This window comes from Molothrus aeneus, chromosome 4 (genome assembly GCF_037042795.1).
Source record: "Molothrus aeneus isolate 106 chromosome 4, BPBGC_Maene_1.0, whole genome shotgun sequence".
Classification (NCBI taxonomy): Eukaryota; Metazoa; Chordata; class Aves; order Passeriformes; family Icteridae; genus Molothrus; species Molothrus aeneus.
In genome coordinates, this window is record NC_089649.1 from 64,009,018 (window position 1) to 64,026,249 (window position 17,232).

The following is a 17,232-nucleotide window of genomic DNA, read 5'->3' on the forward strand; positions in this document are numbered from 1 at the left end:
AACATTCTCAGTTACGCAGATATGGCCATGTAGTCATGCAGCTGCCATTTCTCAGATTTCACTAAGAAAGTTAACACCTTACAGGCCTTGTCTTTCACCCCTTTCAAAAGGAGCATCTACAATGACAGGAGAAACACCAGCTAACTCTAGGGTTAAGGGTTTTGTTCAGGATTTGGAAGATTAAGGCTATATTCCCAACCCAGTGACAGGCTGCTCATGACCCTGGTGAAATTAGTACCAGGCAAGTCAGTGTAGGATGCTCTAGAGCTGAAGCCCCTTCTCTGCCTGAGGTCACATCAGCTGTGCTTCTCCCTAGGCTTAGTCTCTCTCCCTGGTCTACAGTGCACAAGGGACACAGAGATATTCACAGTTTCTCTAGAACACAGAGACTCTGCACTCACCCAAGGCTGCAGGTGATTAACCAGCCCTGAAAGGAGGCCATGGGGCTGCAGCATCAAGCACAGCAGTAAAGAGCCTGCTCAAGGCATGCACATGCCTTCCTGTGGAGTTGTAATGCAAAATAAAGCAGTTTCTACAGGACAGACTGAAAGAGTTAAGTATCCTACCACCGAGCCAAACCAACTCCTCACTTAACCTGAGATCCACGTGCTCCCAAGGCAGCTGCCAGTCCTCTCTGGATTGGGTAGGGAAGGGTTCTCAGCCCCTCAGTGCTGTGGATCCTGCTGCCTGACAAAACCCCTTTTGTCCATCAAGACCACCGCATTTCTGTATTTCCACTTACTACAGACATGCTGGGAGATTCCAAGTTTGAGGCACAGAGTCACTGTGGTGACTCACAGAGAATTTGGGTAGATTACTCCTAATCTGGGACCATATTGTCCCCAAGGAGGCCTTGGTATTTTAAAATCATCAACTCAAGTTGGTGGCTGAATACCAAAAGAGATTGATGACAACAGCCACACACCAACTCACAACTTCTTTTCCCCTCTATCATAGCAAGTTAACTACCAAAGCAGTACTCATGACTATATTTCTACATAAATATGAACTCCCACTGACATAAATATGAGTTTAGCATGAGCTAGACATACATAAATGTAATTCCTACTAATAAGCACATTTGGAGCTGTCATCAGTTATTTAAGTATAACACTAAGTAGCATGAAGAGACAGCCATAAACACTCCATATTAATTCAACTTGCAAGAAGAAGGTCAGGGGACAAAAAGCAAAGCAAAACGAAACCCAGAACTTTTCAGATGGACTAGGACAAAACCAGTTGGAAAATAATTTTATTTTTCAGACTTCTACGAAAATTTACAAACAATGGTGGTGTAAAAAAAAAAACCCTATAAAAAAGTTGACATTTCTCAAACTATAGCATCAAAGGAAGTTACAGAGCAACAAGCATACAATGAAATTCTATTCATCAAATTAGTATTAGTTAAGTAGTTAAAAACATAATAAGTAAAGTCTAATAATAAATCTCTACAGCTTACTCAGAAATTGTAACAATCAATTCTGAGCTTAAATTATACTTACAATAGACAATTAATTCACCTCTGCAATCATCTACAGCACTGAAATCATCTAGGTCAAATTACATAGCAAAAGCACACCTTGGAAATCTGTAAAGGACATCTTGAGCACAGCACAATTACATACAACAGAAAGCAAATCACCCTGCATGCTTGCTTCTTAGCCCCCAGTGTCTGAGATACAATAGACAAGTAATAGAAGCAATATTTAGTAACTCTTTTCATGCTGGTTCTATTTTTCATGCAGAGTGACAGAAAGGCTTCCTTGCCCTGTTTTCTGTTTGAGCCTTGGCACTTTCCCAGGTCTGTTCTCCCTGTTTTCATCACCATCCTTGTCACTAGGGGAGCAGGTGGTTGTTAACAAGTCAATCCCATCAGGACCCCCACCATGCCCATCTTCACCCTGCAACCTCTCTCCGACCCTTCACATGCTGAACTCCAACATGCACAGGAGACATGCCCAAACCAAACTTCCATGTGCCTTTTGTGCCAAAGGGCACAAAACAAACAAATGCTTATAGCCTTAAATACTGCTGCAGACTTTACTCAGGTCACTTTAAATAGTAGGCACTTAAAGGCCATTTACACAATTTAATTAACAGCTTAACTCAAAATTGCAAACTCCAAACACCAGCACACTAAAGCTTTTTGAGCACGAATTTGAATAAACATTAAAACCTGGTGTTTTCATCAACCCATTAATCAACTCTTCCTGGCCCTAGCTTAAATATATTCTGTTCAAAGTACAAGGAGTAATAATTATTTTTTAGTTACAGCCTATGGATTTGTGCTTTCACTGAACTCATCAGGAGAAATGCCAAAGACAGCGTCCATTAAATACTGCTAAAATAACTCATTCACGACAGTTCAAGAGAGTGCATCAAAGGGTTATTTTTTCTTTCAAAAGTAAAAACAAACCCATGAGTCATTCCATTTAATGAGACTTCTTTCGTGACTGCTCATAAATGGATTTATAAAAAAAAAAAGCAGATGTGCATATCTCATGCTAAAACAAAAGTTAGGAAGAAGGTTGCACCAGTGTTTATCACTAAATTTGTTTAAGTATAGACAATATCTGAAATTCTTGCCAACTTATTAGGACAGCTAGAAACACTGTTCAACCTGGCAGCACTTTGTAATAAAAGATGTGGGTATTTATGTCATTGGGGTCAACAGGCAGTTGTGGTGACATAATTTAGCTTTTCATGATTTTGAAGATATCCAAGGGAACACTCACTTTCAGCTTCCCATCTTCCACAGATAGCCAGGTAAGATCTGAAAAATTCACATCTAAACCAACAATTCTGATCACCCAGAAACATTTAGGTCATGTGAGTTAATTGTAGCTGAATTATTTCTTTCCTCCTTGCCTACAGCAAAGCCACTTTTAAGCTTTCTAACCCCAAAGCAGAGCCCTTCCAGAAATCAGTCTTGGTCATTTTTCCCAAATTCTCCCTGACTACAGGGAGCAGTCACAGGAAGCCAACAGCAGCAGATGTTGGCTGGGCACCTCTCTGCCTGCAGCCACGCTTCCAGAAATGGGCTGGAGGCCTTTGAGGGCTTGTGGTGCAGGTGGCTGGCAAGGATGGCCTTGGAAGATCACTGATCCCACTGAGCACAGCCTTAGAAAACTTGTGCCACAAGTGCCTCCCTACCTGCCAAGTGCTGCAGGCACATGGCACAGGAACATCCAAGGTGCTGTGATGGGGCTGTGCAGTGGCCCAGGCAGACAGAGCTTTCCAGTTTGCAAACATGTGAAGGCACTCAACGATGCAAAGGCATGAAATACCTCATGAGAAGAAACCAATCCCTCAAATTTATAAACCTTTTAATTTTTCTTTCATCACCTACAAGGCATTCAAGCCCTTTCCATAGCAGTGGTTTATGTAATCGCAAATTTAATTAAATGCACACACTTCAATGGCAGTGTTTAATCCCTCATGCAGAAGTCTCCCTTGCTGAATCCTTGCTTCACACATTCCCTAAATTAAGCACTCCCTCCAACCTTCCCAGCCTTTCAACAGCTCACTAATACAAGCAGCTTTAACTTCTTCAAGTTTAGCCAACACATTCACAAAAAAAAAATCTTCTCTAGCATGGATAAAATCAAATACATTTTCATACAATGTATAATTAATGTATAAAGCTTACTGCCATAAAAAGGCAAGAACATAGCAGGTCCAAAAAGAATTTATAGGAATATCAAAGTCTTAGATACTGGTAAATGTGTTTGGAAAGGCAAGTGAATCTCCACAGTTTAGGTATTAAGTCTTTACATGACTGGTGATAAAAAATAAATTTTTTCTGTAAATAAACTGTCCTGTTTGTAGGCTGCTAGTGAAATTTTGTATACCTGCTCTAGAGTACCTGTCATTGGCCAGTCACAGAACCAGACTGTCATGCTGACTTGACTATCCTGTATTTCCCCAGTGAGAAACTGGTCTAACCTGGCTTCTTGTGCAAGGCATGTTCAAACTACAGTGACAAAGAAAAGGAAAACATCAATAAAATAAAAGTCTGCACTCAGATCTCCTTAAGAGCAGCACATACTATTTGACCTCCCTTCTTTTTTTGTAAATACTCACAGCAAGACAGGTCAGTGTCTTCCATGCTTCCTTGCCATTATATGACAAATCCAGTGCCTGAAAAACTTTTCTCTTTCACTTACATGTACCCAAAGCCAAAATTGGCCAATTTAAAAGTAGTGGTTGTGGTCTATATTGTTCAGTGTTTCCTTAACTAGGCAGAGATTTTGAGGAAACCATGTGCTAATCCTCTCCATTTCAGCACAAACAACAGAAAAAGTTATTACCTGTTCAGAGTATAAAGGAAACAATATTACTTATGACCTACAACTTAGGTAACTTTAAATTAATCATGCTCTATTAACTAAGGCTCGTTAGCATCCGCTCAGTGTTAGGTATTTACCTTTAGTCCACCACAGATTGGACAAGATGAAAAAAGAGCTCTTGTCATCCCAAGGTGGGGGCTACATGTGTCACAGGGGTCAGCTGAGGCCCCACCAGGTGGTGACAGCTCACTACTTTTGGAGTCTGACACCTGTCCTTGTGGTTTTGTGTCTGACCACCTTGAAACAAAATCCACATATGTCTCATCACTTGAGTCCTTGCTGCTTTCTGTGAGCAAGGATGAAGGCCTCCCTCTGTGCTGGCTGTGCTCAGCTCCCCTCCGTGCTTCCAAGTGTGGTAGCAGCAGTCTTGGGTCACTGGCACCTTGAGCTGGCAGGGCCTGGTCCTTGGGTAGCGTGGAATCTGCACTCTTCAGCTGCACTTCCTTAGAAGCTGCCTGTAACACACTCCTGGGTATATCATAAACGTGTCTGAGAGAGCTGGGAACCTGATACTCTGATCCCACACCTCTCTGGGACTCACTGTGAGGGCAAGTACATAGACTCTGATCTGAAGGAAAGTTCAATGGCAAGCTTAGCAATGATCCAAACTCATCACCATGGCAAATGTCTAAGCTCCCAGCATAGGAAGAGAAGCTCCCAGAGTAGGAAGAGTGACTACCAGTAGCTATTCCACTGTCAGAAGAGCTCTGACGTCCGATTTCCTGCAGCTGTCTGGACCGCAGGGGCTTCGGAGGGGGCTTGGTGGTGCCACGTGCCCCTTCTGGAAGGGTCTTCTCCTCTCCCAGGTGAATGCCCTTGGCAGCTGCCAGCCCATGGCTCTCCTGAGAGGTGCTGGCTGAAGATTGCTCAGGCCACACTGTCAGCCTGCTCCCAACGCTGACATCCGAGTGGCTGGTATCTGAAGACGAGCTCGAAATACTCCTATCATCTCCTGGAAAAGAAGGAAACACATCAACCTACGTTTAAAACACAATCAACAGACTTAAGCATGGCAAGTATGTACAAACAGGAAGGGCCCAGAGATTCCATCTGCTTTTTGTAAGTGGAACTGCCGTCAGAAAGCCAGAAATTCCTGCAATAACTCACAGCCCCACGGGAAAAATAAAATGCAATGGTATGTTACCTTGCCATAACCCTACCACACTGTGAAACATCATGCATTCGAGGCTAAATTTTTTAAGTTTATGCACCAAGCTCTCCCCTTTTCAAACATATTTTACTTTCATACAGTTAAGTGGCTTGCTGTACCAAAATATAGTCATACATCACTGTACAAATAAAAATAAGAATAATACTGTTATAAAAATGTTTACATATCTATATACAAAAATATCCTCTGTGATTCATTTATGTCTATATTGCAAGATAGTTTTCTGCAATGATAGTTGCAAGAAAGGCATTTTAGCAGGTACTGCCATCAAAGACAGAATATTAGTGGAAAAATTAAACATTGGCATGAAAGAGCACAAGGACAAAATACAAACATCACAAACAAATAAAAACCCAAACAAATACAAAACCACTTTCTTGTAGCACAAAGTCAGAAACTGTACACAAAGTTGGGTCACGATTTCTGACTAGAAGGACTGAATTTTTAAAAAAAACAAAACAGGCATTCTTATCTATCCAGTCTCTTTTTTTTTCTATCCATTCAGTTAAGTCTAGTAGCTATGTGCAAATTAAGAAAAACTCACTGGAATTCAGTCACATTACCCAGCAGTGTCTAGGCCAAAGCACCATGGACATGTATATAAGCACATAATTAAGCTCCTGAGGATCTTCACAGGGACAATTTTTATGCTTGTAGGCTTTAGAGTCAAGAACAAAGCAGATGTTTGGATGATCTAACTTTGGCTATTAAACAGTTCAAATGGCAGTTCAGGGCACAGGCTCTTTTACAAATCCAGGGCTAGACACCAATTCTACTTTGATACACTAACAACTCCAGAAAAGGCATGTACAGATAGCAGAGGAAAGCACAGGAGTCCTATGTGTTACTGCAAAAATCTGCTGTAAGCCTGATGTGTGAACCATACAAGTGAGTCCACCTCACAGGCTGCACTGACTAAGGTACTTAAGTAAATATCAGATTTGATGCAGACAGTTCTTTTCAAGTTTTACATGCAAAAATTCAGTAGGACTCAGCATCCTAAATGGTCTTCCTGGTTTAATAGTGTTTGATTCAAAACTCTGCTGAGTTGAAAACCTCCAATCTACATCAAAGGACTTCAGACAATGCTGTTAGAGAACTGCCCCACAAGAAACATACCAAATCAAATGTCTTGACCATTTCTCTAGTAATTTTCTTGTAAGCTCCACATCTTATAACACAGGCCATACAACTTTTAAAGCCTGGACAGGAAGGAACATAACATAGTATTTTTATTTAATTAAAGATATTTCTTACCTCCACTACCTTGGCGACTTGTATGGGACAGCAAGCTCAAACGCTTTTCTAATTGCAAAGCTTCATGAGCCAATCTTTCTTCTGAATAGGCTGGGTTTGTACTTGGATCTTTAAAAAGAAACAGAAAATAAATAAATAAATAAATAAATAAATAAATAAGGTAACGTGGAAAATAAAAAAATTTAAAAAGAAAGGAAAGAGAAAAAGACATTCTTATGCTTGAAATGCTGATTGGAAAAATGTATGGGACAATCTGACTTCAATCATATCCTGGACATGTGCTACACAGTAACTTAAAAAAGATTTTCAGAGATTATACCCAATGCCTGTAGTAGACAGAACACTGAAGAGCACAGCACCAAAGTCGATAGCTACAGAAATAATTAGCATCCAGCAGGTCTAGAGAACTTGAAATCTAATCTGACCTACATAAAATCTGTACTGAATTCATTGGATTCACTAGGAATTTTAACATTCAGAAAGACCAAATTTTTCATCCTAGAAATTTACAAATCTACATCATAAAGGCAGAATCAGAGGGTTTAAACTGACATCTTCCAATCCAGATCATCTAAAAGACTTTGCTTTCAAGCTGGATGTTCAGACGGTCATTGAGTTCAGATGTCACAGATAAAATAAGCAAGCTGGTGGCTCTCTGTCTTCATGTTTAATACAGAAAAAGCTAGGATAACTTCTAAAAGGTACTGTTACGGATTTTCCCTATACATTTTAGTGAGCTTGCCATTCCAGCTGAGATTATTTCACTGAAGGCAGCTCATTATATTCTAAAAAAAAGAAAAAAAAAAGCAGAAAAACCAAAGAAAAGCAGAATGTGGAAGTCTCATCAGTAAAACAGGCCAGTTTCCTCTAAATAATTTTATTTCCAGAAGGCATAACAATAAAACCAGATGTTGGAAGTAGTCATAACCATTATCCCAGAGAAACCTTACAGATCCCTTCAAATAGCACTGATGAGTCTGTCATGCTCAGGAGTTGCAGAGGATAAGGTCTGCTAACTTTTTCACCAACAGAAACTTCAGTAATTCTTATTAATACAGAGTAGCTTCCTTACAATTGCTGCTCTTGTATAACTGATCAAATGGGCAGCAGAAGCAAACCACAAAAACATTGAATCATTTAATGAGAGGAAAAGAGGATGAAAAAGGCTATACATTGTTGTGATTGAGTTAGTAAAACAAAAACCAGTTGGAAAAATGAAAGAAAAATTTCACTTTTCACCCCAGGTCTTTTAGTTTTAAAAGACTTGGTTTTGATATTGCCAACACAGCAGTCAAAGCAAGCTCATAATCAGGGGAAGGAGCACTGCCAGCTCAGCTGAAGCTCCATGGGAGCTCCCTACATTATCAACTGCCCCAAGAAACAAACTGCCACATCTCTCCTCTCTAATGATATTCCCTTTCTGACCTGTCCTAGGTAGGAACAGAAATGACAATGCTGAACTTTCTAACTTTTCTTTCCCATGTCCCATGTTGAGGAGGTTTCCATCTTTGGCAGTCTGCAATCCAGGTAAGATGAGCAGAAAAACCAAGATATACACAATCCACCTATAACAACACACATTGGAACCCAAGGGTGTTCTAACAGGGACAAGGCAACAATGCCCATGACAAACAGGGTCTGTGACCCCTGTGTGTCCCAGCTCAGACAGAAAATAGGACTGTTTGATGTGGATTATTTTGTTAGGTGTCCATTCCTATTTACACTGCAAGACAGCTCATATTAGGCATTGAGTACCTCAAACCTGTGTGACTGCTTACTCAAATGAAACCCCCAGTGCTTCCATATGGACCTCTGCCAAAGGAAAACACATTTGGCCACCAGCACCTGTGGTACAACCCAGACATGTCCATGCAAAGATCTTCTCAGTAGCATACAGTGTTACAAGCTGCTGCCTGTTTTTTCAGGTACTCTACTCCAGTACTTTGCTGTATCTAGTTAAATGCCTTATGTCCAGAAAAGGTCCAAGAAAGATGTTCCACAAGCACTTTGAGTAGAAAGTTGTCATAAAAGATGAGCAAATTGGTCAAACAAAGATGCAAACAGACACTAATCCTTCCCACACCAAAGAACTCAGTAGGAAAGGTCCTTTCACTTTCCTCAGAACATGACTACTTGACAAATACAGATGTTCAGAACATAACTAGGGCACCTACACAACAACTAGTTTTTTTAAGTAAACTATGTCCCTCTTACAGACAGCAAAAGATATAATTAAAAAAAATCAAACAACTGATCTTGTAAAATTATAATAAAATACAAATGAGGTAGGAGGGAAGTTGAAGTCAGAAAGTTTGCACTTCACATGTTCAATAGCTTCCAGAAGTCAAATTCCCCATCAGCTACACAGCTACAGAACACACCAGGTTTCACCCAACAACATGAAACCTCTAAGAATACTGTCTGTCCAACAGAACTGGAAATTTTTTGGTTAACCTTCCCCTTAAAGATTGCCTATGGATAAAATGTTTGTATAAAATTGTGTTCACAGTTATGTGCTGCTCTCATCACCCAGGTTTGTGAAAGATTAAGCAGAAAAACCTTCTTCAGCAAGTTCTAGGAAATACAATACCTACTGAAAACTTCAAAACTTGACAAACATACAGTCTAAGTTTTAGGTAATTACCTATCAGTCTTAACCAAGTCTTCGTTTCATCTTTAATCTTCTCTGCTAATAAGCCAGACTTCTATGGAAAACACACACAATATTATTCCCCAGAAGTAACAGACTCTTGTACCAGTATTCTTGGTTACAGATGACCAAGCTCTAATCAGGACATTTTCCTACAGGATCTGACTATGGATTGAAGTCACTGGCAGCCACTTTTTAGGGACCAGTCCTCATTTTAGGGACCAGTCCTCATAACCTATGACCTCCCATGAGTGCTGTTGTGATAGCCCTTTTTCTAATACATTTTTTGGCCATAATACTACAAAGTTGGATTTGTTTGCATCATCCTCTAGTTTTTGCATGCCCCATACACAACCTCTAAATAACTGGGTGGCAATTTGCCATGTTAGTAACCCAGGGGGACAGAAGCAGCATGACCGGTACTGAGCCAGCTGTCCAAGGAAGTTCCAACAGCTTCTGCCCACACAACATCTGAGAGCAGCTCCAAGAACAATCAGTAACTTCCTTTCCCAAACTGTTAACAAATGGATCCTGTCCTGTGATTCATTCAGGTCCTTCAATTAATAATTTTTTTAATCATTTTCCAATCAAACATGGATCCCTTGCAATGAAGAAAATCATCTTCTATGTGAGGCAGTCATCGAAATCTTCTTAAACACTGCTTTGGGGCAAAGGGGAAGGATTACATCAAATTTAGCTGGACTAAAAATGCCTCTGCTGGAGATTTTATTTTTACATTACGTTGGTGGGTATTCATTAAAGCCACATCAGCTGCTCATCGTGGGAGATTTAGAATATTTTGGTAACATACGAATAAAGTGTCATAGTAATTCAAAGCTCCAGGGCTGTTCAATAAGCACCTGTCAGGAAAAAATGTATTGTATCCAGTCAGTCAGCAGCTACCTAATTGATTACATGCACCTTTAAAATGCAACACTGGGTAATTACTTTGTTAAACAAAATTAAATAAGATAGGCTGAAAATCTCTCTTTTCTTTCTTCCTGTGTAACTGTAGGCACATTTGTAAATCAGGCCTGGACCCTCACCTTCTTGCTAACATCTCCACACCTTGTAAGATGTCTGGAGGAATGAAAAGATGCCCTAAAAGTCTGAGGAGGATCCATTTGGTACAAATACTGCAGAAGGCAGCCACAGAGCTGTCTTGCAATGGCCAAAGGTGTATCAAGCTCCAACAAAAAGCAAGAGCATCAGATGGATCCTCAGCAAGCAGCAACTGTACACTCTCCACTCAGTCACAAAGCAGCCTGATAAAGCTTCCAGAATTAAAAAAGAGCATCCAGACTATCAACATCACACCTGGGGTCTTTCCAGACTGCAGGACCAGACTGTCACATAATCAGATATAGAGAGTACTGGTCTGCCCAATGATCAAAGATAGCCCTGATGGGCTCTTGGGCCTTTGCTGTGCTCAGGTTTGGCATTCAACTGATGAATCTTGCTAGTGAAAAAAAGGAGTTCAACACACACCTGATAAACATCTCTCAAATAATAAGCATGCAGTTCAGTATAGATCACAAACCTTGCAATCAGAGATTCATTACTAAGTGTACAGATAATTAATCTGTTTACATATCTAGACTTCTGTCAAGATAGAATGTAAATTCTCTGGACTGTTTTCTAAGTATCTCTTCAAGGAAAAACAAAAAAAGAGATCACACTAGTAGCCAGTTACAGCAGCTCTCTTCCAGCTAATAGCTGGGGAAAACAAGTCATCCATAGCCATCATCCATTTGAGTCCTTTATTTAAAATACTACACTTCCTAAAAATATCTACAGGTACCTATATCTACATGACCTTCACATTCCCATCTTCTATTCTTTGGGGGGGTTTTATGAGACCTGATCAGGCAACTTTTAACAAATCAAAACCTCCAATTTGCCAATGGAGATATCAAAAGGACTATTGTGGTACAATTTTGAAAAATTAATGGACTCCCAAAATAAGTACAACAAGTAATAAACCATAAACCAACTAATTTTCTTTTCCTCTTCCAATTTATTTTGGGTGTACACATAATAGAATTTTTTTTTTTATTGTGAGAATAGTAATTTAATTCAGTTTCAAAAGACCAAGAATAATTCAGGTTGGAGGGGATCTCAGGAGTTCTCTAGTCTGACTGGCTGCTCAAAGCTGGTCTGCTGAGAGATTAGACCAGATTGTGATAACTTGTATGGGTAAGTCAAGTTTATAAATTCCACTGCACTGGATTTTCATTGCATATTTTAAAGATGACACCATAAAATATGTACAGCAGTCATATATCCATGATATATATGATAAGAACATCATGCTTTTAAGGAAATAAGGTATTGTTTTTAAAACTACAGTCCTGAAAAGAAGATGTGAATATTGTCCTTGAGCAAACATCCCTTGCACACCCAGTTTACAAATTCCATTTGGATACTGGCTATTTTACATTTGTTTAAGAATCACTATGGCAAGTAAGAAAACTGGTCATTTTTCAGTCTTCTTTAAACCTCTACCATCTCCTATTAATTTCATGCTAACACATAAATATTTCAGCACCCCTTTTAACCATATTGTTGAGCTGTTCATACATGAAGCAACTGGCTTCATTCACTCATCCTTCCTACAGAGATAAGGACAGTCTACATTGATTGCATAACATTTTTGGATTATATCTGTGCTGTGGGAGTTGGTGTCCAACACTGTCACTGTGACTGTTTTTACCACATTACATTCTTTCTCTGTGCATCTGCCCTTTGTGTGTTTTCCTTGCTTGAAAATACCACAGTGCTTCAAGCATATCTCATGTTTAAGTTGGAAAGGCACGGGCAAAGGCAAGATGCCAAATTCAACTAGCAAACTGTGAAGAGAAGGTTTCTCTAAAAGCTTTTAAATTGCACAGAAGCAGAATATTGCATACATAAAGTACAGCTGAAGCTGTGTAGCATTCTGCAATGCAGTAAATATGAATTACACAGACAAGAGGTTTCTTGGTAGAATCCCCAGTTTGGAAGTTTTGATCTAGTTGCCTAAAGTGAACAGATAATTAATCTGTTTACAAGCTGATGCTTTCAAAGGTTGAGTGAATTTCAATACCTGACACATGGTATGCATCTGGTAGACTCGACCTTTTCAAGCAATACAGTACATTCTGTGTAACAACATACTTGATAAGGAAAATTAGTTTATGGATGAATCACCAGAACTGTACATCTGTGTGTGCCTTAAACAGATCTGTACAAGCTTCTGCATGGGATAATAACTAAAGAACATTAAACAAATATTTTTTCCAAGGAACATGTACGTAGAGAGAAACAACAAACTGGAAGAGAAAAGGGTAAAATACACAGGAATGAAAGTTAGAGGGCTCAAGGTAGCTTGGATAAATAAAGGCAAAGGAGTCTGCAAGTACATGAGCACAACTCTTGACAAAACACTTCTCCTGTCCAGGGAAATGAGATTAAATCATGTGGATGAGATTTTAATGGCAAGTACATCAAGCACAGAAGAGAAATGGAAAGACCTCAGGAAAAAGATCTCCTCTTACAAAAAACACCAAATACTCCCCAGGACACTCCATAGCCACTTCATGCACCTCAGTGAGGTCAGAGCTCCTGAAGGAGGGAAGAGATTGTGGTATGTGGCACAACAACCCACAAACACCAGAAGTGATAACTAACATGTGAAAGCAGATTTATTTCTATATGCTTCTGAAAAAGAATCCTCAAAGATTGTGCTAAAATTAAAATTTAAAATAATAATAAAATAAAAAAAAAGACAACAGAATAGTTGTTTGTGGGCTTAATTTTTCCAGACAGAAATTTTTTTTTGACAAAAATTTGTTTGACAAGACTTAGGAGTTTTATATATATATATATATTTATATACACACATAGTTTTAGATATGCAGAAAAATGTGTTCAATAGCAAAGCTTTAAGCATAAACACTGATTTTTGTGTTTCTGTTGTTAGGTTTTTTTTCTGTTTGCTTCTTTTTTTTAAACACTCCAGTTAATTGAATACAAACATGTATCATCACACAAGAATGACTTTTGCCTGCTATTCTGCTTGATTATTTAACTTACTTCTGCCTCACAACCATGAGAAAGACAACGTGAACTGAGCCTTGTGTTTACTGCATTTACTAATTTTTAACAAACAACTATTTTTTCATCATTTATTTTCACAAGCTTTACATCATCTAATGATCTAATAAGCAAAAGATCCAATCTTTTCCATCACATTTCCTTCCTGCAATTATCTTAACCTTTTAACAGCAATAAAACCCTGTCGAACACTTATTAACTGCCTAACACTTACAGAAACTCCAAGTATTCCACAAATCCCAGCTCATCCTTCACCATTCTTGCAACCTATTCCTACTGTATGCCATCACCAAATCACAGACAATTTTCTGCAATCTCATTTCTACACTTTTGTCTTGTTTGACAGAGTCATTCTGACTCAATACTTTACTTCATCTGCTGAAATCAAAAGGAAATAGGCTTTATTACGATGTCATCCAAATTCCTCTTTGAACATTGCAGTACATGCAACACCTTTCCATGAAATAGGAAAAGGAATTTAATCCTCAGACATCAGGAAAAAAGCTCAAGTTGAAAAACTTAAATGTGATGTGGAGGCTTGACAAAGTTTTCTAAGGCTGACAAGACTTAGAAATTCGTTTTGGATAAAATCTAAATGCTCCAGAAGTTACGTTTTCCATATGCAGACATGGAACCAAGTTAAATGTGTAAGTTTAAAACTAAAATTTAGGGTTCCTTTCAATTCAAATAGCCATCTTTTAGTACTGTTAAATAAGAGAGGGCTGGAGTTAGCAATATAACCAGAAACATGAATGAACCAGAGCAGCAGGGGGAAACTGGGTACATGCAGCTTATAAATCTGTACAGTGACATTTCAGAATGAAAACCACTTTGCACCCTGCACACCCTCAGTGACTGCAAGCTGCTCTCACACCAGCAGCAGTGGGTGTGAGACATGACAAGCTCCTACTTCACTGGGTGACTCTGGACTTCCTGTATTAACCTGGGAGCACTGGACGCAGACCAAAGGGGCCTTTGGTCGGGGAGATGCCACGGACGATGCAGTCGAACAGAAAGCTGATCTGCTCCCCTTCAGCACAAGAGAGGAAAAAAACACCAGCCCCTGCAAGAAAGCACAACATAAATATGTATGGTTTTCACCTGGAAACACTAGAAATATACTTAGCTGAAGCTATTTATAATGTAGCAATCAAAAGAGTTTGAAGTGGAAGCCATGAAAAGAAGTCAACAAGGTATTCTCCTGGGAAAAGGAATAAAAAATTCAGGGAAAAGAAATAAAAAATTCAGGTCAGCACACACACACTATACCACAAACATACATATAAATTCAATAGCTGTCTAATAATTCATGCTAATTTTATGACATTCAGACAGTTAAAGTAGTGTCCTAGATTCATAGAATGGCTTGGGTTGGAAGGGACCTTAAGGATCATCTAGCTCCAATTCCCCCTGAATGTCAAAACAGACACCTTACCCTCAACAGCTGTCCAGGTCTTTTGTTCTTATTTACCCCTAAAATTTTGTAGGTCAAACATAACTATGCAGGAAGTGTCAGGGATACTTAAAGTGTCTTCAAAAGAATGAACCAAGTTAATTCTACTTTTAACCACTTTTAAGCAAGAGTAGCTTATTATATGCCAACAAATTAGAATTTGGTTATATTGCTGGATTATAGTATAAATTTTCCTAGACTAAGTCCTATGTATCTATTATTAACAGAATGTAACACAACTCCACAAGTTGTCATCAGATCTTTACCCTTTGCTCTATTCTGATATTTGCTTTCCATTCATTAAGAATAGCCCCAAGCAAAATTAGAATGAGATTCACTAAATAAACAAACAAGTTATGAGCTCCATGACATATGGCTGCATGAACAACACAAAAGACTAGAAAGGCTCCACAGAACATTTTATATATTGTCAGTCCAAATATGAGCACATCAGGGGAAAAAAAATATTATCTTAAAACATCAGACAAAAGACCACCCCAGTAACCAGCAATTTCAGGGAAATAAAACTTCAATACCAGACAAAAAAAGGAAATTAAATTAGTATATAGACCTAGAAGAAGTGCTGCCACTTCACCAGAACCAAGCATACTAGCAAACTCCAATATAAAATCTTAGACTTGCAGCAGGGTTTTGCACATTACTTTCCTTGTGACTCAAGCCCTAATTTGGACATGTTTGACGTCTGCATGTCTCTAGCCAATTCTGAGTTGCATATGTACTTTTTTTCAATTTTACTCAAAGAAGCAGAGCTGATCTTGACTAGAATGACTGCATCCCCATCACTTTCCAAACATTTGCCCTGTCATATCCAACAGGATACCCACATTTCACTTAAGAAATTTATACACTTTTGACAGCTTGACAAAGGGCTGTGTGATTCAAACAAAAAGGATAATATAAAGTAGATCACAACCCACAACACCTACTTGAGTAAATTAGGTATAACCAGCAAGCTGTAAACTAATCTCTCTAGGAAAAACATATTCTGGTCCACACTCCTGTCATTCCCAATATATGTCACATTTAAGTCTCTCCCAGTTCTGCTTAAATCTATTCAAGACAACACTGTTAGAGGCATCTTCATAACTTGATTTGTCACTCCAGCACATTTGCATCTCTTCAGATCTTACCTATCAAGAATTCTTCAGCCAAAGAAACATGAACACACCCTGGTTTCATGCTCAGAGGCCATCTACGAGACTGCAACACTAATCACACAGCCTGACAGATATGGAGGTTTCTGCTGGTTTCACTTGCAGTCTTGCCCCGTCTCTCCTTCCCAGGAGATGCCAAAGTCAGAGAACATTGTATTAGGATAAAAAAAAATCCTGAGTGCAAAGTATTCAGGAATTATCTGAAATTCAGCTTTTTCTTTGAGCAGACTTCTCCTCCCTGAACAGAGCACAGAGAGTCTACAGGAACAGGACCTTTGCACTCCATGCAGCATAAGCAAGCAGGATATAGACACAACAGAGCAGAGGACATTCAGGTCTCAAGCACAGTGATACACTATGTGGCTTGGTATGTAGGATTCAGCAGAATCCTACACCTCCCTGTTGCCACTCAGGGCAAAAAAAAAGATTCCTCAAATATTTCTGTACATAAGGAGTACATCTGGACCATTTTGTTCTTTTATCACCTTTGTCAAGAGTTACTTAAAACACTCTACAAGACTTTGACTTCAATGGAAACAAAGAAAGTAAATGTGTGTGTGTAAGATGGCTGCTTAACTCAAAGGATTTTATCTGCAAATAACTATCAGGCATTTGGAAATCCCAAAGCCAAATGGAAGACCTTTATATAACCAGTGCAAAGAGTGTATGTCCATGTGCATGTGGATACAAATCCAACAGAAAAATACAATAATCTCTTTGTAGATTCTATTCTAAATTGCTGACTGACTCTCACAGGAAACATTTTCTTTCTAGTTTTGGTAGGTAGAACTAGATTGCAAGGGAAGGAAGAAGTCTGAGGGTCCTTGCAAAAAACATCAAGTGAGATGAATGAGTAGGCAGGGCTTAACTAAAGCATACATAAAAGCAAGTGATTACATTTCTTTTCTACTTTCTTGAGAAAACTGAGAAATTCACTACTGGAAATTACATATCTCAGTCATGTGTTGGAACTGGTTTGGTGCACAGGCATTTAGAAGCCAAGGAATGTGTGGCATGCACAGTGTAATAGCATGCAGCTGTTCACCAGACTGAAGGGCTCACTCAGCTCTCTCCATGGGCTA

General features: G+C 39.1%; 1 protein-coding gene across 1 annotated transcript in view; it reads right to left on the reverse strand.

Annotated features, from left to right (window-relative positions):
* Window positions 1-17,232, reverse strand: part of DOK7 (docking protein 7) — a 55,985-nt gene that overhangs the window by 28,356 nt on the left and 10,397 nt on the right. The window contains exons 4-6 of the mRNA XM_066549215.1: window positions 14,466-14,585; window positions 6,778-6,885; window positions 4,427-5,301 (exon numbers count right to left, since the gene is read on the reverse strand). Coding sequence (XP_066405312.1) covers window positions 4,427-5,301; window positions 6,778-6,885; window positions 14,466-14,585 — 1,103 coding nt within the window. The remainder of the gene's footprint in view (window positions 1-4,426; window positions 5,302-6,777; window positions 6,886-14,465; window positions 14,586-17,232) is intronic.